Source organism: Amblyomma maculatum, chromosome 11, assembly GCF_055883805.1.
Source record: "Amblyomma maculatum isolate TAMU_Amacu chromosome 11, ASM5588380v1, whole genome shotgun sequence".
Lineage (NCBI taxonomy): Eukaryota > Metazoa > Arthropoda > Arachnida > Ixodida > Ixodidae > Amblyomma > Amblyomma maculatum.
Window position 1 is genome coordinate 76278534 of NC_139354.1, and position 22181 is coordinate 76300714.

The following is a 22181-nucleotide window of genomic DNA, read 5'->3' on the forward strand; positions in this document are numbered from 1 at the left end:
TGTTGGTAAGTTGCGGCAATGTTCAGGTGGCGCCCTTTTGCGTACCTATATCTGAGTTTCCTTGAATGTGCTCGTGAGTGATGAACAAACATGTATAATTTATAGAAGAAATAACGAGTGTGCAATGTTTACCTCCAACCCAGTTGACGAGTTGTTTGTTTTCATAGAAAACCATATCTTTCCTGAAAAAAAAAGAGATCAGCCGGCTCATCAAATAAGCAAACGAGAGGAATAAAATCAGTATAACTTTAAAAAACATTTCGCAGAACAGCTGAAAAAATAGATGTCAGCTGAATTATCCAATATAAAACGGTATTAAAGAAGTCATGTTTGCCGCTCAACGAAAGCTTGTGGGCGATCTATTTGGATGTTATCTATTTATTTCAGTTATCTAAAACTACTAAATTCAGTACGCGAGCTTCTGCAGTAGATAATTAGAAATATAAACTCACCCTGTTAGCAAATAAAGTAAATCTGCATGTATAAACTCAATTTTATTTTTGTAGTATTCATTGAACTCAGTAAGGGTCTCCTCATCAAGAATTTGGTTTGTATCTTGCTCAGGCACCACCATGTATGACTCCTCCTATGTAAGTGAAGAAACACGTTGCGAAATTAAACACTCTAATAAAAGAAATCTAAAACTGTTTAGGAGCATTCCGCTGTTCTACTTACCGTCATTGACATAGTAATTCCAACTATCCTGAGTCGTATATATGGATCACGCATTGTCTGGTAGCGCAGATTAGCCTGTCGTAAAAGTCATATGCTAATGTAAAAAATGAACACAATTTTATTTGGCTTATGAATATGTTTTAGTCCAAGAAGCAGCCTTATATTCGCAATTACACAACATTTTTCTTCGAAAGATGTAGTCGAAATTTATGAGCGACCTGAATTTACCAATGAACATGTTTCACCATCATTTCGTTGACACTTGTTACGTTAAGACAAAAAGTGTTTATTTAACTGCCGTTGGAACTGGTATTGAGTTAAGTCTATAGTTTTGACGCGAGAGACGTTCCAATGAAACTCTGGGTTCTGTGCATGATATAAACGAGATTGGTAACCCTCGCGTGCTGGCTGCTTGCTCACTCAACTCTCCACACAGGGGCCATCTGTCGGCGTGCGCCGCCTGGGGACTGAGGGTCTTGCTGGCATCGCGTGTACAATGCGTGTATGCGTGCTAGAGTCCTTCAAGTCTGTCAATAACGCGCTCTACCCGTTACGAACGCAGTAGTGTGGTTTGCATTGGTACTCCCAGCTTTTTCATTTCAAGAGATTGGTACAATCTGAAGAACATCGTCCTCTCGTTGACGCGATATCATAGGCAACTTGGGAACTAAAGCGCACTTCTCATAAACAGATTGATGCATTTTTGGTTTAGTTTCTGTCAGTTCTTTACACGAAATAATTACGTATGTCTTTTTCACCTTTTTGTTTGTGTGCATGAGGATGTAGGTTTCTCGATTGCGCTCCATGGAGTTCAAAGAGCAATGCTGTTTTGTACCCATAGGGGATGGCTTGATCACTTTTTGGGGGCTCCTATGTTGAACCAGAGAAGGTGAGTAAGGCCGCGTTTTGATAGGGTGAATACGAAAGGAGCCCGAAAAGCGTGCAATACAAAATTTTCTTAAACAACACCTGACGGGCAAAATTTCGTGATCCTCAAGTAGGGTGTAATGCATTGCTCATGTCGATTCGGCACTCTAAACCATATATAGCGTATGAAAACCTGCTTGTTACGGCCCAACAAGCTTATGTTTTTTCGCACTCCATGGCCTGTTGAATAATGCATGTTCATTATCACAAAAGTGTATCAGAAGTAGGCGCAGGAGTTTGCTTTGCTACTGACCACATTTCCCAAGCATAAAAAAGAATTCTAATCATCGAAGTTCATGAGTAAACTACAATTTAGCTTGCGTCTCTCGTAATTTAGATGAGCGCACAGCCATAATACGATAATGTGTTCATATGGCGGGCAGTGCACCACGCAAGTGAGAACAGAGGCTAATTTTTTTTGTTTGCTTAAAACTGGCAGAGGCGGAGGAGAGCATTGGAATTGGATTTATATAATAGCAGTTTTGCTTATAAATATTCAGAAACAATTTTCTGTTGTAGGTAAACGGTAGCATTAGCATGAATGCGTGCTGACCGCCATCACAAAACACGAGAATACCAAATAAATCCGTAAACAGACACGCCGACTCTAAATCAGTGAGAACGCAAGTAAACTTGGCGCGACGCAACCATCTGGTGAAAATATATTTGGTAATATTTTGTACCGTCCAAATGCAAGCAATAGGTCGCTGCCATACAGAGATGGCCGCAGATATAGCCCAACACCGCAGGTACTGAAGGAACAGTCTGACGGTCTTGAGCCAGTCTGCAGGAGACGATTCCGGCGAAGAACGGCTCGAAACTCTTGTCTGTGAGTACGGGCGCTTAAAGTCTTTATTGTTTTAGTGAACTCCTAGTTAGCAGTACATTTAGCCTGCGTGCAAAAGACATGCTGAATTATTTGTTTCTTGAATTGTCCTTTTTCTCTTTCGGGCCTTACGAACTTGTCGCATGAAGCAGTTACCGAGGTACTCATATTTTGTATGAAACATTGCAAGTTGACAACGTGGTTTCGCATACAATTGAGAATTGGCGTTTCCGCAAATACGTACCCCATTTATAAAGACCGCAAGATAGAGAGTTATTTTTTCTTTATCGTATTCGAAATTGGAGGCGTGGGCTGAATCGACTACAATATGAATTTGCGGATACATGCGGCTGGTCGTGCTTCTTGCTTCTGTAAGGAGAACAAGCATTTTTACTGTTGTGTCACAGCGGATGTAAAATGCCTGGAAATGTTTTGAAAACCAAAAACAGGCCACAAAAGCGTCGCAAGGCTGCAACAGTTCAACCTGTTGTAATATTCTTCAGTGCCGAAATTTTCTCAACATTTTTGTGAGCAAAGCGCTTCAAGAAAACGACAAAAATGAATATAACGTTTACACTCTTCTATTCTTGTGGAACCTGCTACCTTACTACCTTCCCAATCAGCCTTCCATGTTGGCTATATGGCTTCTGCACTCACTAGGTATTCCCGAGTTCATCAATTTTATCCCGCATGTGCCGGCCGTATTCGGAAGGCAAAATACAAAACAAAAAGCATGAGGTGTGATGCAAGCCAGAACAAAACCTTCCAGGTGATCTAAATTGAGACGACGTCCACCTATTCATGGAGGACGATGAGGAAACAATGTTATATAAACGCATTAATAATCGTCGAGAATGTCCTGGGCCAGGGTCATCAAGGCCAACTGATAATTCAGCTGGTCAGATGCTAACCAAGCCCGCAACTCTGGAGGAGGAGGGTGCGGAAAGTGGGGTAATTGAATTGCGACAGGACATGAAAACATGCAGTTTTCCAAGTTTGCATGGATTTTGGAACATTTGCGCATGCGGGGGAATGTCTGATTCGGTATACAAGCGATCTGACAGGAAGAAGCAGTGTATTTAGTTGTATGCGTCTAAAAGTGCGTATTTGCGTGGTAGTGAGTGATTTATCAGGAAGAGGAAGTGCCCGATTGAGTTTCTCTAATGTTTTCATAGTGAATGATGATTTCTTTTTTCCAGTGAAAATAGTATCCCACGTGGGTAAATAAGGCCAGGGAATCCCAGGCGCCCGGTATTGAAGCTAGTGGGTGAGGCGATGCACTACCTCATGGCCTGGGATTCCAGCGGGACCAGAAATCCACCTCAGTGTGACAGTGTTGGGACGTAGTTTGGGGAGAGGTCTGCGCAGATCACCTTGCAGTTCTTCAGGAATGCGACCCGTATGAATGGCGCGTATAGCCTGTATTGAATCAGTGTATATGGTATATCCTGAAGGGTTAGGGAGTGCTTGTTCGAGGTCTTGAATACTATCGACTATAGCAGGGTCTAGAGAGTCGCTTTAGGAGGAGAATCTATGTAAGGGTCGAGAATATGAGTCGCTACATAGTTAAAGCTCTCAATTGAGTAAGCAGCCGCTCCGACGTTAGTTCGGGATGCATCTGTGTAGACGGTCGTGGAATCTGTAGGGTGAGCATGATTGGCAACTGCAGCGGCTCGTCTGCCTGGGTTAGTATCGGGTACAACATGTTTTTGGAAGGGGGGTTATTTTGAGATTATCCAGGAGCGAGGAAGGAGGGGTAATTATAGGGAGGGCGATAGGTTTGAGCGCAACCTGCTGTAGTATCCAAAGTCCTTGTTTGGTGCTAGAAAGCGGGCCATTTGCCGATCTCAATGCTGTTGTAGATCTTCCAGAGGCAAGAACTGCCCCGTAGAATACAGGCGCTCCGTGAACGTATGTACAGGGACGTTAAGTGCAGCCTCATACAATATATGAAGCGAAACCTCAATGTTATGTCGTTTGCGACAAGTTAGAGTAGTGTAAGGAATTGTATATAAAATTTTGCTAAGTGCTAATGCGTGGACAAGCTGCCTGACTTGACCCTCACGTAGCCCGTTGTGCTTATTGACTATGCGGCGAAAAAGATGCTTAAGCTGAATAAAACTTTAACGGTTGTAGATACATTGGCCTGATCAGTTGAATCATGGATATGAAGTCCAAGGATTCGTCAGGACGATACACGAGGAATGGGGTGCCCTGTCATTGTGAGATTGATTAGCTAGTTATATTGGCATTGATAGCGAGTTTTTGCAATCAGCAGCAATTCAGATGTTTCAGGTGCTGGAAATAACCCTACTTTATCAAGATAGCTAACGACCGCATCGATACCTCGCTGTAGGGTTTCCTCTACTGCTCCAGGAGACCCAGAAATGCACCAAAGAGTAAGGTCGTCTGCATAGAATGTATGTTTTAGGTTTGGAATAGACGCTAGAATACGAGATAGTGGAGCTTTTTCAATTTAAAAAGAGTGGGTGAGAGGGAGGGTGTGAGAAAGAAATGATCCGATGTCGAATCGGAGAGACGGAACTTGGCCGTGCGGTCGCGGAGAAATGCCGTGAGATAGCCGTACATCTTTGCACCACAGCCAGTAGAGGCAAGCATGTTTAATAGAGGATCGTCGGCAAGTTTATAGAAAGCCTTACGCACATCAAGGCTTGGATATGGGAAGAGGGCGGAAGGTCAAATTCGTGCATGAGGAGAAAAAAGGGGTCCTGAGTAGACACACCCTTTCGAAAGCGAATTTGTTGAGGGGGAAAGAAATCTATGGATTCAAGATGAGCCTCGAGCCGATTGAGCACCATCCGTTTCCTGGTCTTTCCCAAAAGTAATGTTAAAGAAACTGTGTCAACTTTTCACTTCCTTAGTTGATAACTTATGAGCCTTTAAATTAGACACACTTGATACTTGAACTGAAGAAATAATTAGTGGCAATACTATAGTACCCAACATGTTAATACGGCCGCGATTAACCAGTTAGAGAAATGTGGTGTCAGTGCCAGCACCAGTGGTGACTGACCTTCTGCTAAACTATTTCACTGATGAAAATTCCGTTTGGTTAACTGCTGCAATCAAGCCTGCTTCACAGGGAGCTCGTGCAATATACATCTCTACACAAGGAACAAACACAGTCACCTCATATTAGTTAAAATTTGACCCACATTTTTTTATTAACGTTTTCACCAGCCAAGCTAAAAAACAGCAGTTAAAATCCCTGTAAGCTGGCTGGAGTAGTTTTGAGCTCTTTAGCTCTAAATGTTTGGTTTCTGCCAACCGTAGCATTATATCTTGTCAAAGTTTGGACATCTGGCATATTTAAAGTTCAATATGGAACAATGAGTTTATTGCCATTGTCGAGGTAATGCCACCTCCTTGAAATGTGATGAGGTGCCCTGCCTCCATTTCTTCAGTACAGGCCGGCCAACAGTATAGCGCGCGAGCCAAAGGCTCACTAAACAAATTTTGTTTAGGCCAAAATACATAAACTGACCGCTAAGATTTTTTACATACCTCTTTTATTCACAACCTACTGGTTGTTTCAGATAGCATCCAGACATATATATATGCTATTTTTTAAGACCGCCATTGCTTCATGTAGTATGAAGAATATGGCTTCTTACAGCACATACGGCAACCAAATTCTGGGTTGAAAACGAGATGCCCTGATTTGTACCGTGTTTTGAGTTTCAAATTTTTGTATTGCAATTTTCGTCATCATGTGAGCTGTGTGTGTGTCTAGCATCTTTTAAAATATTATTTCCTCATCCTCTACATCTGATTTCCCACTGCCATTTCTGCTCCTACTTCTCGTCACTGCGTGTAATAGGTCGAAACTCTGTCTTACTTTCACTATCTCGACAGACAATATCAAAGACAAACTTTCTCCTCTCCTCAGAGAAAAAAAAAATGCTTTATTTATTACAAGCCTACGCTTCCTTCTTCCTTTCTGAGTCTCTACTCGACTATCACACATTAGCACGAAAACATTATTGTAAGCTACATCTCAAGAACCTTAGGAACGCATCTTGTTTTTGTCCGTGTAAAAGTACATATGAAACGGAAGGCCACGAGGAAAATTCTTTTAGGAAAGCGTATAATAATGAGATCATTGTGTGAGATCTATATTTGGTTTACTGCCGCATCATGCCACACCATGATTCATATTGTTGTGTTTTGATTAAACATTCTTGCATTACGTGATACACCTCCATGGTGATGATAAAAAAACACGAAAATGTCATTGCGCTCTTACTTGAGGAGTTCAATTTTCTCCAACTAGCGCTCGTATTTTGGGCAAACAGCAGTGTCTAAACGGCTGGATGTTGGTATTTTTATCCAAAGATTTCCATACTTTAAGGAGAAAGCAATGATTTGCTGTACAACCGTACATTTTATTAAGGTTGGCGTGACCTCCTTCCAGGTGTAACAATATTTTTGTTCACTCCAAACATTTCTTCCTGCAGCAAGTTAAGATGCCTCGTGCACATTGTAACCCACAAATAGTGAACAACACATACTCGTTTCGGGGACGCTAGGTGGCGTCGACTAAAACAGACGGCGGAACATCGAGCTCCGGAATTTACCGTCTTTTCGCCAGACCATCAATCCTGGGACCTCCATCGCCCAACTCACGTCATTCGGCAAGTACCTGGGATCATTCTGACTCCTCATGTGCTGAATTTGATAGATTTTTGGCTAAGAACCGACCATATATAGGTTCTAATGATGCCCGAGGCTCGCTAGGCCTTGCCACGGATCACGATTGTGTTACCATGGCAACGGCACCGCCGCCGCCACGTGCCGTCGATGAATTTCCTGGAGAAACACGTGCCCACGCTGCCGAAGCACGCGCCAATGCCTCAGACGCCAGAGAAGAACGCGCTCATACTTCTGAAGATTTCGATGCGTCTGACTGGATTACCCCAAAAAGGAAAGGCAAACAAAAGATTCCGGCGGCACATTTCTCAACGCTGAAAACTGTCGTAATCAGGGCACCAAGTACACTCAATATCTCCCAGGTTAAACCCTACGAAATTCTTTAGGAAATTTCCTCAGCAGCAGACTTGGCGCCACATGAGCGACAGGCTCTGACTCTACAAATCAAATACCACCAGAATGTCATCCTTCTGAAGACCACCAACGAATTGACCGCCCAAAAGGTAGCAGCACTTTCCTCGTTATCCATCCGAGCCAAAACTCATAACATCCAATCTTACATGACGGCCCCGGTGGCATCGTACCGGGGCGTAATTCATGGAATCGAGAAAGGTCTTTCAGAAGCCGAACTTTTAGAAAGCCTTGAATCGTGGCATGCGACGATCCTGTCTGCTCGTATGATGGGACAGACCGAGCCTGTATTAATAACTTTTGAAGGCACCCATGTACCTCGACAAATTCTGTTCCGCCGCGTCTTGTACAGATGAAAGCCTGAAAGACCAAATGCTTTGAAGTGCAGCAGGTGCCGTGAATATGGTCATCGGCTGCTGAACTGCCCTCACCCTCCGACATATCAACGCCGCCCCACCTGCTCAGCCCAGCTCAGCCAACAAGATGAACCACATCGTTGCTCCGCCTATTGCTTCCACTGCGGTGGAACCCACCCAACTTTTGACCTCACCTGCCCTGTACAGAAACAACAAGACCAAAATAGCCACAAGGCTGAATATGACCGAAGGAAGAGTCTCAGGAAACAGCTGGAACCTTCTGTCCAAGAACAGAGAAAGCCATCTAATTCCCAGCGTCCCACTACAAAGCGACTATTGACTACGCGACAAAAAATGTCTGGTCACCCTGGCAAGAAGAATACGCCACCCCATCATCCTCCGACTCGCGAGGACTTCCCCCCTCTGTCACATGCAAATCAAGGGACGGCACCACCCCCTCGGACCAATGTCTGGCATCAAGAAGTTCAAGAACTGCCAGCTGCCCCACGTCCGCTTCTCAAGCCAGCTACTCTCCCACCAACGGGTAAGCCAAGCCCGCCACTTCTCATTTCCCCTCCAAAACCTTTCTCTTATACATCTTCCAATTCCACACCAGTTATCACATCTGAGAATTATATGCGCCACATAAAAGATCGAAATGACCCTATTATCTGGCACCTCGCAGAAGAAATTTCCGCCATTCGCCAAGCATTCGAACCGAACTCATGCATACCCTCATTAGCAATCTCCTGCAGGATGACGAACGCATGGATTTCCTAAATCATTCTCTTAAACGGCCCCGTCCTTCTACATCCCCTGAAGCAACTGCTACATCCTCTTCTGTCCCTAGCGAGAAGCGCGCTAACGTAGCTTAAGAATGGCAGGGAACAATCACATACACTTTGTACAGTGGAATAGCAGAAACCTGCGTACCAATCGAACACTCTTTATCCAATGGCTCCTGACTTTACCCTCGCAGCCCCACGTCATTCTTATTCAAGAATTGCGTGCTCTTAAAAGTATTCCGGGCTACCGTGCACTGCATGCAGCGCATGAGAGCGACTGTGCCCCATTAGTGAGCACTTATATTCGTCGGGACATCCGATTTGAGACCATTGAAGTCCCCAGTCGTCTTGAACGTCACCTTATTGCATTTACGCTGTATTCTGATCACTTATCTCGCCCTTTATTCATTCTAAATTTTTATAACCCTCCTACAGAGTACACGCTTTTCAAACCGCTAATGCACTTCAAGATTGTTTCGAGACTCCGACTTCTTGATAGGTGGGGATTTTATTGCCCCGCACGTTATCTGGGGTTACCCACACACCTTCCGACCTGGCCGTATACTCAACGACGCATTAAACGGAGCTCAATTAACTGTTTATAACACCCCAAACTCCATTACCCGGGAAGGTTACAGCAACCGACAATCCACCATGCCAGACCTCACAGTGGGCCGCGCACTGCGAGAGGTCACCTGGCAAGTTACAGATGAAAAATTGCTCAGCGACAATTACATTATTAGCATCACTGTCCCTAGCCGTACCCGTCCGCGTAAAAGTAAAATTTCCCACACAAACTGGAATACCTTTCGCACTATACGCGACACCTCTCATACTACTGGCAGTCTTCAGAGCTGGACAAAAGCACTCAAACGTGCTCAGAAACAAGCTACGCAGGAGAGTTCCACTTCAGCCCCGTCAGATAATCCCGACCCTTACCTTGTACGCATCTGGAAGAGGCGGAAACGACTCTTGCGCACTCTTCGCACTCAGCCCAACAATGCTCGCCTCTCCGACCGAGTCACCGAATTGACGCGACAGGTTAAAGAACACTGCGTTACACTTGACACCAATCAATGGAACAAAATTTGTAACACCATTAACGGCACACTAAATCAAAAAAGAACCTGGTATTTACTCAGAGAATTACTCGGGCCTCAACCGGCGCCTGTTCCCACTCTCGAGAAGCACTATTCTCAACTAGGCGCGGATGCCTTAACAGCCAAACTCCGCGATCTCTACGTTCCTCCTCCCCTACCCAGCCTTTATACTCCGTACAGTGGTGCTTCCAATGTAGAACTCGATCAGCCGTTTACCCTTTGGGATCTCGACTGGGCGCTAGAACAGCTAAAGCGGAAGTCAGTCCCAGGTGAAGACCAGATTACATACTCACTCATTCGAAATCTCTCTGACAAGGACAAAGAACATTTTCTGAGCATTATAAACTTACATTGGGAGGAAAGCACACTCCCAGCATCTTGGAAACAATCACTTATAACCCTACTTCCAAAACCAGGCAAAAAACCTGCGCTTCAAAACCTCCGCCCAGTTTCTTTAACATCATGCCTGGGAAAAACCATGGAGCGGATGGTGCTCAATCGGCTCGAGACTCATCTTGAATCCATAAATTTCTTTCCCCCTCAACAAATTGGCTTCCAAAAAGGTGTGTCTACTCAGGACCTATTTTTTCTCCTCATGCACGAATTTGACCCTCCGCCCACTTCCCAGATCCAAGCCATAGTGGCCCTTGATGTGCGGAAAGCTTTTGATAACCTTGCCCATAATCCTTTATTAAACATTCTTGCCTCTACTGGCTGTAGTCCAAAGATGTATGGCTACCTCGCAGCATTTCTCCGCGACCGTACGGCCAAGTTCCGTCTCCCCGATTCGATATCTGATCTTTTCCTCCTCACACGTGGTACTCCTCAGGGCGCTATTCTGTCACCCACCCTTTTTAAGCTTGCAATGGCTCCCCTATCTCGTACTTTAGCGTCTATCCCAAACCTAAAACACACATTCTATGCAGACGACCTTACTCTTTAGTGCACTTCTGGGTCTCCTGGAGCAGTAGAGGAGACCCTACAGCAAGGTATCGATGCAGTCGTTAGTTACCTTGATAAAGTAGGGCTATCTCCCGCACCTGAAAAATCCGAATTGCTGCTGATTGCAAAAACTCGCTATCAACGCCAACATAACCAGCTGATCAATCTCACAATGGCAGGTCACCCCATCCCTCGTGTATCATCCTGCCGGATCCTCGGACTTCATATCCATGAGTCAACCAATCAGGCCAATGTATCCACAACCGTTAAAGTGTGCAATCAGCTTACGCATCTAGTTCGCCGCATAGTCAATAAGCACGCCTGGCTGCGAGAGGGTCAAGTCAGGCAGCTTGTGCACGCATTAGCACTTAGCAAAATTTTATATACGATTCCTTACCTTACACTAACTTGTCGCCAAAGACATCAGATTGAGGTTGCGCTTCACACATTGTGCAAGGCCGCCCATAACGTCCCTGTACATACGTCCACGGAGCGCCTATACTCTACGGGGCTGTTCTTGCCCCTGGGAGACCTCATACAACAACATCGCGACCGGCAAATGGCACGTCTTTCTAGCAACAAACAAGGACATTGGATACTACAGCAGGTGGCGCTCAAACCAATAGACCTCCCTATAATTACCCTTCCTTCTTCGCTCCCGGATAACCTCAGAATAATCCCCATTCCAAAAAACGTTACACCCGACACTAACACAGGCAGACGTTCCGCTCGCGTTTCCAACCATGTTCACCCGACAGATTCCACGATCATCTACACAGATGCATCACGAACTAACGTCGGAGCGGCTGCTTACTCAATTCAGAGCTGTAGCGATGTACTGGCGCATACCCTCGGTCCTTACATAGATCCTCCTCCTACAGCGACTCTCGAGACCCTACCAATAGTTACCAGTATTCAAGACCTCGTACAAGCACCCCCTAATCCTTCAGGATATACCATATACACTGATTCAATACAAGCTATACGCGCCATTCACACGGGTCGCATTCCTGAAGAACTACACGTTGATCTACACAGAGCTCTTACCAAACTACGTCCCCACACTGTAACACTGAGGTGGATTCCTGGTCACGCTGGAATCCCAGGCAATGAGGTAGTGCGTCGCCTCGCCCGCGAACTTCAACACCGGGCGCCTGGGATTCCCTGGCCTTATTCACCAACATGGGACACTACTCTTCACTACAAAAAAGAAATCAACGTTCACTACGACAACATTAGAGAAACACTCCGTACACTTCCTCTCCCTGATAAATCTCTCACTACCACGCATATCCGCATTCTTAGACGCATACAACTAAATACACTGCTTACTCCTGCCCGATCTTTTCTGCACAGAATCATACGTTCCTCTGCATGCCCAAATTGCCCAGAACACTATGCAGACTTGGAACATTGCATCTTTTCATGCCCTGCCGCCCTCCAATCTCCTCACTTTCCACACCCTCCTCCCCCAACGTGGCGGGCTTGGTTAGCCTCTGACCAGCTGCAAGATCAGTTGGCCTTGGTGACCCTGGCCCAGGACATTCTTAACGCTTAATGCACTGCGTTAAATAAAGTTGTTTCCTCCTCCTCCTACTCGTTTCGGTATTTCTGCCACTTAAAAGCAGGTAAAATTTGGTTTTACTCGTTCATGCACATAATCTATTTTCATTTAGCAGTGATGCTCCAGGTACCTGGATACCATAGTAACAGAGAAACCATGTAAAATGCAAGTGGAAAATTTACCTGCGAATTCTTTAGTACTACCATGAAGCGCTGTGGTGTTCGGAACAGCTGCAAAATGCACATTTTAAAAATTGGTGAAAGGAATGCTCCTACACAGAAACCTTAGACACATACATAAAAATTACACAGATGTATCAGAACAAATACTGCACACCGCAGTTCATTCATAGTAAATGCGCGGTTCATTTATGGTTCATTCATGGTAAGTGCGCATACCTTCTGCTGCCAAGCAACTAAAGCAAGATGTTATAAAGTACTGTGCACTTTAAAGCAATTCCCAGCCTTCATGGAGAAAAGAAAAAGAAGTTGATCAATGCCTTCACACAGTATGTCTAGGGAACTATATAATTAGCAAATATGTATTTTATCCAGTTTTTTAATACCCATGAGAACACGCCTAATTGTTTGTCGCATATTTATAACAGCGACACGTGCATTTTTTTTATGTTGAGCGTTTTAAAATAGCAGTGATATTACAATATCAGGGAATTGGCTCTCACTTCGAAGTCTTCGTGGACGGCTCACTTAAGTGACCAGGAATGGTTACTTTATAACGTGTCCCCTAGACATGCCTGCCGTTAATGTTCTACATAACCACAGCTATACATTGGCAATAAAATTTTATTCTCGGTTCGGTGCAATTTAAAAGCAGGCTGGATAGTTTTTATAGCAAAATATGGATGAGTACACACCATAATCTCTGTGCCGAGGCTCGCCACCACCTAAGATTTCTATTTCATACAACATGTGGGCAATGTGTCCTTCTTCAGAACGCCCCATCTCTAGCAGCGGTTTTATGCGCAAAGTATCTCCGAGGATGCCCTCCTAAAATATTGAATGAAATATTTCGAATTAGAACATTTTGTGTACAACCGGTCATCCTGCTTGTATAATAACAGAACCGGAATGCAAGACGTCAAATACAGGGCTTGGCAACCAATATTAATGTTTTTATTTGCAATGTCCTTGAGCACTTTTGCTGACGTTTATCAGTACAGTACAACTTTATAACATCTAAATTAAATTTACAGACACATTTGCAAAAGAAGGACGCGGTACGGTTACCTGTCACGACATTTGATGTAACGGTGGGACGAGGTTCTTGAGCGCTAAATTTGCAAATCAGTAAGGACACTTAGCGCATTTGTACTAGATTTCTAAGCGATATTGTTTATTGTTTAGCAAACATTTAGGCAATATCAAATAACACTATTCATTGAAAACGTCACTACGCTTTACCAATTAAAATGGTACTATCTATAAGACATTCGTAATTATAAGGAATAACCATACAGTGCCCTTTTTTATGCTGCAATAATGACCAGAAATTTAACAAGAAAGTAAATTTTCCAAAGCAGTGAATATAACGCGGTTTAATATTTTACTGCACTTTACAAAATATTATATTCAGCCAATATTAGGTGTGATAGACGCACATTCAGGAAAACGTTTGTTGTGACATCCCTAACCTTAACTAATTATGCTTATAAGTCACATCGACAATGTTTTAAGACAGGGTAAATCGTTTGAACGCTGATAACAAGCATCACCCGGTTTTCGAGCCTTGAAATATGTAGTATTGCTTTCAAAGGTCTTGTGCTAATTCAAAGCATTAATGGTTGCTGCACTGTTGTCCCAAGCTCTTGCAAGTTTAATAAACGACAGATATACCTGACTTTTCGTCGAATATTCTAAGAGAATCTTTTTGTCTTCACATTGAGTTTTATAAGACCTGCGAAACCTACCCGATACCGGAATCTTTATTTCGGTCGGCGGTAAGAATGTAGCTTACGACGCTAGGAGCGTCAATATCTTGGCAAACCGTAGGTGTTCCAAACCTAAAGCTGCCAGTGTATGCCAGCGTTCAAAAATACGGACTTCTGTACCTTCTAAGAGGTCTAACAAAATAGAATAAAATAAGTGATATGAAGCCTTCAATTTTTAAATGTTACTAATGTGCTGAGAAGCCAGCTTCTTTGGTAGGTCCGTAGGCTGCTTTGGAGGTTTGAGGTGTAATGAGCGTAACAAGAGGTTAAACTAGCGCAATGAAAGCTAAATGCTTATTATAACCACAACCTGCTAGTAAAAATCACACAGGTTCTTCTTCTTCTTCTTCTTTAAATCTTCCGCACCTCTCCAAGCTAGGTGCTCCTCGATTCGGCGGGCGACGTGCAGTTCACACGCAAACACACTGAGACGAAGGCCGACGAACTTGTAGTAACGAAACGAACATTAATTTTATATAACGAGAACACGAAGCACAGGGTACAGAAAACTTATTCGCACCAGACAGAGAGGCGACACACTTTACAAAAGAGACTGAGCTAAAAACTAACAGCAAAACGAGCGCATCACTCTTTTTAACGACTTCTCTGTCGGGGCCTGCCTGCTACGCTATCTCCATCAACGACTAGCCTCAGCACAAAAGCCAGAACCGTCAGTAACTGCGCGGCGCGCTCTTAAATAGCCAGCGCCGAACCTTCTAGAAGCGGGGAAGGAACGGAAAAACAGCTTAGCGCTGCCAAAGCTATGCCTTCCCCCCCTGGCCTTCTGGAGAGGCCTCGAAATTTCTCGAACATGGTCAACACGGGCGGCCCTCCCGCGAGAAGCGAGGAGGAGGGCCGGGACCATGCGGGGGGATGCACGCTTGACTCCGCGCATGGCGACGAGGGCGAGGGGGCGCAGCACGGTGGCCGAGATGACGCAATCGGTCGCGTCGATTTCTCGTAGTTTGGGGAAGCTTCCATCGCTGTTTTCTGCGGCGCGCGCGCCGAAACAGTAAAAAAATGGCCACCGCGGCCTTACACTGCTTATTTCTGAACACTGAGCAATACAGATGTGGAGTTCGTACTGCTTAGAAAAAAAATATGTAACTTTATAGCGCTCTTTTGTTCATTTCAGAAGAGCTGAATATTGCAGAAATGTTTAAGAACATTGCGTATAAAAGGCAGTGTCTGTGGATTTACTTATTGTAATCATGACGAGAAATGTTATGTTTAAAATTTTGTTCATTATTTTTCTCCACGAATTATCCTACGGCATGCGTGCAATCTGGGCTTCAGTGTTTTACATGCTAAGATGCTGCTGCACGTGTCCCTCAAAAGTTTTCCTTTCCTCGTATTGATTTCGTAAACCAAAAGTGGCGTGAATGTTCTAAAACATGTCCGCTCAATGTTTAACAAAATAGTTTTTACTTCATGTGTGGGTAGAAATTTTATAAAATCGGGAAAACTCATATCATCCCTTTCCTTTTTTTGTTGCAATTTTTCGTTGAGCTTAGTAATTAGACAGCGACAGATTTCAGAAGCATTGAATTTCTTTTTAAAATTTCACCGATGATAAGCACATTTTCGCGAGCTTATTCCAGTGTTGCTACCGCCATTTTGAATGTTTTTGGATCTAATGCTGGAATAGGCATTAACAGTAACGCCACCCTTCTAAATGTATAATTATTAACTATCAGCAATGGAAACGCAGCAATGCAGCTAAAAAATAACATAGTTCCATCCTTGCACTACCCTTGTTTGGAAATCTAGTTAACCATTCCATGAATCACATTAAGGACAAATTGCTTTGCATGGGCAGTGCTATTGTATTGGCTTTGGAAAAGGCTGCTGCTTTGTCTAAAACAAGATTCATGCTATTGAATGCATCGCAGACAGCACTGAATTTACTTAGCTTTAAGTCGGTATATATAATTATCCGGAACCATTCTTATTTCCACAATGGGAACGCTCCTGTGTTCATTGTTCAGGGTGATATGTATGATTTGTGGCCTGCCACGTGAAAACGTGAAATGGTCGATCAGTGCACATACAAGGCAGAGAACCCTCTAGCGTCTTATCTTGAGGCGGACTAAATACTTCGTCAAATTTGTTCCTATACCTAAACACATGACTTAGTCCCCTAAAAGAACGCTTCTGTCTGCAAGACTTTATCTGCTCGATTTTTGAAACAATCCCTCCATATGACTACCAACTCTACTGGACACCAAGCAGCTGTTTCGTGGATTCATCTTTGACAGTGTATCTGCCGCATGTAACACTCAGGTAGCATACAGCGTCTTTTACGTGGCATGTTTCTGAATGCTTGACCACTCTCAGCTCCTTGAAGTTTTTTTTTACGACACCTGCAACACGTGTGTTGAGCAGATTAGATTAGGTTGGAGATATCGAAGAAATTTGTTGGAGAGACGTTTTAAGTGCATACTAACGTTACTGCATTACTTATGTGATGAACGAAAAAGCGTCCCAATCCACATTACACAGCATTCGTACTTGTGGTGGCATTCAGTGACAATCGGAAAAATTCACTGAGGTGGCACCCATTTTGTAAAGGCTGAAATATTTTCAAGGTATGCTATTTTAGTAAATTTTTATTGCAAATCCAAAAGAGAATTATCTTTGAATTGTGTAACATAGGTAGAGATACGATCATCTTCATGGTAGTAAACACTATCTTGAAAAGGATGGTGTTTTCTAGCGCCACCTTACCAGAAAGGTAACACCATCTTGACGTGTACTGTTATTTTTTAATTGAGCACAGTTCATAACATTTGTCGGTTCAGAGTGTGATCTGGTATTGCCATTCATGACCTTGATTCATTTGAAAAACACAACCACCCTCTCAGCTCGCATGGACAGAAACATCTTCTGCATGATGTGCTATCCTAATCAACGCACAAATCTAGGTCACGTGAGTTCGACTCGCAGTAGATCTGTATACATTCGTGTGTTTTCATTTTTTTAGTATTCTTGTTATAGAAACACGTATGCAGTACTTTGTGCCAAAAAACAGAAATCGAAAGTTATCCAAGAATTGAGCATTTGATGGAAGGTTTTAGTGATTTTATACCTTTACCTTTAATGAAATGCTGTTGTCATTTTTTATCCATGGTGTCAGTCTGTTCTACTGCAGAAACAAACACGAATAAAATTATTTGTTTTGAAAGGTGTCAGGCAATCTAAGGAAAGGTGCTTAACTGTTCTTAAGCAAGGCCTATAAACAAAAAAGCTGCAGTTACCGCAGTAATTTGTAATGGAAACTGATCTTACAAACTCAGGATAAGCACCATTTAGATCCATTAACGATATCGACTTACGGAGTAATTGGTTGGAAGATATTGTCACGTAGCCGTTTAGTCCCGTAACCAGAAGGTTGGGTTTTAATGGGGGGTTGAGCTAGCAGGCGCAGAAGAGCAGGTTCGGAGCACCGAGAGACGGCAGCTAACTTCAGCTTCTTCTTGGACCCCACGGGGCACTTCTTCGAGTCCCCGCACGAGACTCTCGATGAGCAGCCGCCTAGCGGCTGCTGTTGCACACGCTACATTACCCCCCTCTCTAAAAAAGAATAAATGTCAACTTAATGAATTCGAAACCAGAGATAAAAAAAAAATAAAGCAAGAAACATGCGGTAGGCGGTGCGCTAATTTCCTCGCGAAAAGTACGGCTTCATGCGCACGACATGGACAACCTCGGATATTTGCTGGCGACGAGCAGAAGAAAAGCCGTCCGGAAGCACTTCGTACGTGACGTCGCTCAGCTGACGGAGCACTTTGTATGGGCCAAAGTACTGCTTCAGAAGTTTTTCGGATAGTCCCCGACGTCGAATCGGAGTGCAAAGCCACACTCTATCGCCCGGTTCGAAAGTCACCACACGGTGGCGGTGATCGTAACGCTGGGTGTCTTGACCTTGCTGGTTCCGGATGCGTGCCCTCGCCAGCTGTCGCGCTTCTTCTGCGCGTTGAGTGAACTCCTCGGCGCCAACTTCGAGGTCACAGCCGTCGTGGGGCAACATGGCTTCGAGCATTGTCGAAAATTCGCGGCCATACAATAAGGAGAACGGCGTCATTTGCGTTGTTTCCTGCTGCGCCGTGTTGTACGCAAACGTGACGTACGGCAGGATGTCATCCCAAGACCTGATGTTCAACATCCACGTACATGGACATCATGTCGGCGAGAGTTTTGTTCAGACGTTTTGTCAAGCCATTAGTTTGTGGATGGTAGGCGGTTGACCTGCGATGGGTAGTGCCGCTTAGTTGCATGACAGATTCCAGTAGCTTGGCAGTGAAAGCAGTGCCTCGGTCCGTTATTATAACTGTCGGGGCGCCGTGCCTCAGGACGATGCGTTCGATGAAAAATTTCGCTGCCTCGATTGCTGTACCGCGTTGGAGAGCCTTCGTTTCAGCGTAACGCGTGAGGTAATCTGTAGCGACAATTATCCCCCTGTTGCCCGAATCAGAAATTGGAAAAGGACCCAACAGATCCATGCCAACTTGTTCGAATGGGTATCTTGGCACTTGAACAGGATGCAGTAAACCGGCAGGTTTCACAGGCGGTGTTTTCCGTCGCTGGCAATCATGGCATGTCCTCACGTAATGTCGTACTGCGGCCGCAAGGTTTGGGCCAGTAGTAACTCTTTTCAATTCGGGCCAGAGTTCGAGCATACCCCAGGTGACCCGCGGTGGGCTCGTCATGACATGCCTGTAAGATTTCTTCGCGAAGAGACTCTGGTACGACGAGGAGGTAATCTCTTCCCGTCGGAGCGAAGTTGATCTTGTATAAAACATTGTTTCGCATGCAAAACGATGAATGCGTTCTGGCGAAGAGACGGGGAACTTCTGTAGAGCGTGCTTCCAGAAAATTGATAAGTGGTGCGAGAGCACCACTTATCAATCGTCACGTTGCTGCTGTTAGTCGTCACGTTGCTGCTGCGAAACAGTGAGCGCGTCGACGGCTGCGATAAGGGGGAAGTCTGGTTCTTCGTCTTCCCGCGCAGCCTCGACAGGTGAACGGGACAAGCAGTCGGCGTCGTTGTGCTGACGTCCAGACTTATACACGATGGTCATGTCGAACTTCTGTAGCCTTAAACTCCATCGTGCAAGGCGTCCGGAGGGGTCTCGCAAGTTCGTTAACCAGCACAAAGAATGATGGTCACTCACAACCCGAAAGTGCCGGCCATAAAGATAGGGTCGAAATTTCATCACCGCCCATACAATCGCCAGACATTCTTTTTCGGTGGTGGAATAGTTCGATTCGGCACAGGACAAAGTCCGGCTGGCGTATGCGATAACTCGCTCGGCACCGTCTTGCCACTGGACGAGTACAGCGCCTAGACCCACGTTGCTGGCATCTGTGTGGACCAGAGTCTCGGCATTCGCATCGAAGTGGGCAAGCACAGGTGTTGTCTGCAAGCGGTGCCGTAACTCGTGGAATGCCTTTTGCTCTTCGTCCGTCTAGGTGAAGGTGACATCATCCCGGGTGAGACGTGTCAACTGAACGGCAATGCGCGAAATGTTTTCAATAAACCTGCGGTAATAGGCGCAGAGGCCCAAGAAACGGCGAGCTGTCTTCTTATTACATGGAGTAGTGAATTTGGTCACGGCTGTTGTTTTAGCGGGATCGGGACGAACTCTTCGATGGCTGACGACGTGGCCCAAGAACATTAGCTCTTCATAGCCAAAGTGACACTTTTGTGGTTTTAACGTCAGGCAGGCAGATCTGATAGCCCGTAGCACAGCGGAGAGACTTTGGAGGTGTTCCTCGAACGTTGGTGGAAACACAACAGCGTCGTCCAGGTAGACTAGACACATCTGCCATTTAAGACCAGATAGAACTGCGTCCATCATTCGCTGGAATATCGCTGGAGCGGAGCACAATCCGAAAGGTAGGACTTTGAATTCATAAAGTCCGTCGGGCGTGAAAAACGCTGTCTTCTCGCGATCACGTTCATCGACTTCGATCTGCCAGTAACCGCTCTTAAGATCAAGCGATGAAAAGTGGCGCGCGTGGCGCAACCGGTCTAATGAGTCATCAATGCGTGGCAGCGGGTAGACGTCTTTTTTTGTGACTTGATTGAGCTTACGGTAGCCCACACAGAACCTTAAACTTCCGTCTTTCTTCTTAACGAGGACAACAGGCGAAGCCCAGGTACTCCTCGATGGTTGTATGACACCGTCATTTAACATCTCGTCTACCTGCTGAGCAATGACTTCGCGTTCCCGATATGACACTCGATAGGGGTTCTGTCGGACTGGTCGGGTGCGGTCGTCGATTATTATGCGGTGCTTGGTCAAGGGCGTCTGTTTAACCGCGGAGGCGGATGAGAAGCAGTCTTGAAACTGAAAGAGTAGCCCGACGAGTCTGTCCTTCTCTGCCGGTGATAGAGCGTGATTCACATCAGGGTCGAAGTTGGGCGTTTGGCTGGCAGACGTGTTGGTCTCAAGAACAAAGCAGCCGTGGGCTGCTTCTGCGACACCTTCAAAGTAGGCTACCGTGGTGCCTTTAGCGATGCGTTGCCGTTCGTTCCCGAAGTTCGTAATCAGCGCGTGAGCTAGACCATTAGTCAGATGAACTATACCGCGTGCAACACATACTCCATGATGTAACAGAAGCTCTGTGTTCTGTTCGGCAACGCCGGCAGCACAGGACTGGTCGTCGCACCTGACTGTGACGAGAGCAGACGAACGTGGCGGCATAGATACATCCGCGTCAATGATGCGTAAAGGTGCGTGGCGTCGTTCGGAGTCAGCGGTCGTCGTTGCAGGCGTCGAAAACGTGACAATACGGCGAGGAACCTTAATAATGGCCCCATGTTCACGTAAAAAGTCCATGCCGAGTATGAGGCCCTTGCAGCAGTGCGGCAAGATAACAAAAACGACTACAAAGGCTGAATCGGCGATGGTTACTCGGGCAGTGCATCGTCCGATTGGCGTCATAAGGTGACCGCCAGCAGTATGAATTTGCGGTCCTAGACATTCAGTTTTAACCTTGGAGAGCCGATCTGCGAAATTCTTGCTTATTATTGAAAAGTCTGCTCCGGTGTCTACCAAAGCGGTTACTGGGTGTCCGTCGACGAGAACGGAAAGGTCGGCGCTGACAACGTGATCGGCTTGAGATTGATTTGGAGTTTCGGGTTCATGCGGCGGCGGAGGCATCGTAGTTACAGCATCGGGCTGAGTCGTCACGAGAGGGTCTTCGGGACATTGATTCCGTTCGTCAGCAACCTGCTCCCCTGAGGTCGCCGCCTTCAGTTTCCCCGGTGTGGGCTTGGCGACCGGCGCCTCGGCACATGATTAAACTCATGGAGGCCGGATGACGAGTAGCGCACGGGAGAAGACTGTGTACTGTCGCTCGAAGAGGCGGCACGGGTTGCCAGATATTCATCGATTTCTGGAGGGCGTTCGCCGACCCGGGGACGCGGGGAATCACGAGCAAAACCCCAAAGACCGAGTTCCCGGTATGGACAACGACGGTACAAGTGGCCGGGTTTTCCGCAGTGGTAGCACAGCGGCCGTTGGCGAGGAGTGCGCCAGACGTCTGCCTTCCGAACCGGTTGCTGCATGACGGGGCTTTGCTGGGATGGCGGCTGGTAGAACAGTGGCTGAGGAGCGGACGGCTGCATACGAGGCTCTGCTGGGATGGCGGCTGGTAGGACGGTTGGTAGAACGGTGGCGGCAAAGTGGGCGGCGGCCATGCTTCGAAACGAAGCTGTTGCGCAGGAGGCACTGCAGGCCGACGAAGAGCCGCTGCGTAGCTCATAAAACGTGGCTCCGACAGGGACTCAGGCGGTGACAATGTCTGACGTATTTCTTCCCGCACGGCTTCGGTGACAGTCACGGCAGTCGGGTTAGGCGATCCAAGATTGAACTTGAGGAGCTCCTCGCGAACTACCTCGCGGATCAGCTCATGCAGAGAGTGATCGTCAGTGAACCCGTTCAATGTGGCCACACTGCTGAAGGGCT

General features: G+C 45.7%; 1 protein-coding gene across 1 annotated transcript in view; it reads right to left on the minus strand.

Moving 5' to 3' along the window:
• The window catches only part of LOC146174200 (venom metalloproteinase BumaMPs1-like), a 57319-nt gene that overhangs the window by 24618 nt on the left and 10520 nt on the right, over positions 1-22181 (minus strand). Inside the window, exons 4-9 of the mRNA XM_084585349.1 lie at positions 13132-13264; positions 12440-12487; positions 2673-2797; positions 676-750; positions 453-586; positions 133-182 (exon numbers count right to left, since the gene is read on the minus strand). Of these exons, the coding sequence (XP_084441475.1) occupies positions 133-182; positions 453-586; positions 676-750; positions 2673-2797; positions 12440-12487; positions 13132-13264 (565 nt within the window). The remainder of the gene's footprint in view (positions 1-132; positions 183-452; positions 587-675; positions 751-2672; positions 2798-12439; positions 12488-13131; positions 13265-22181) is intronic.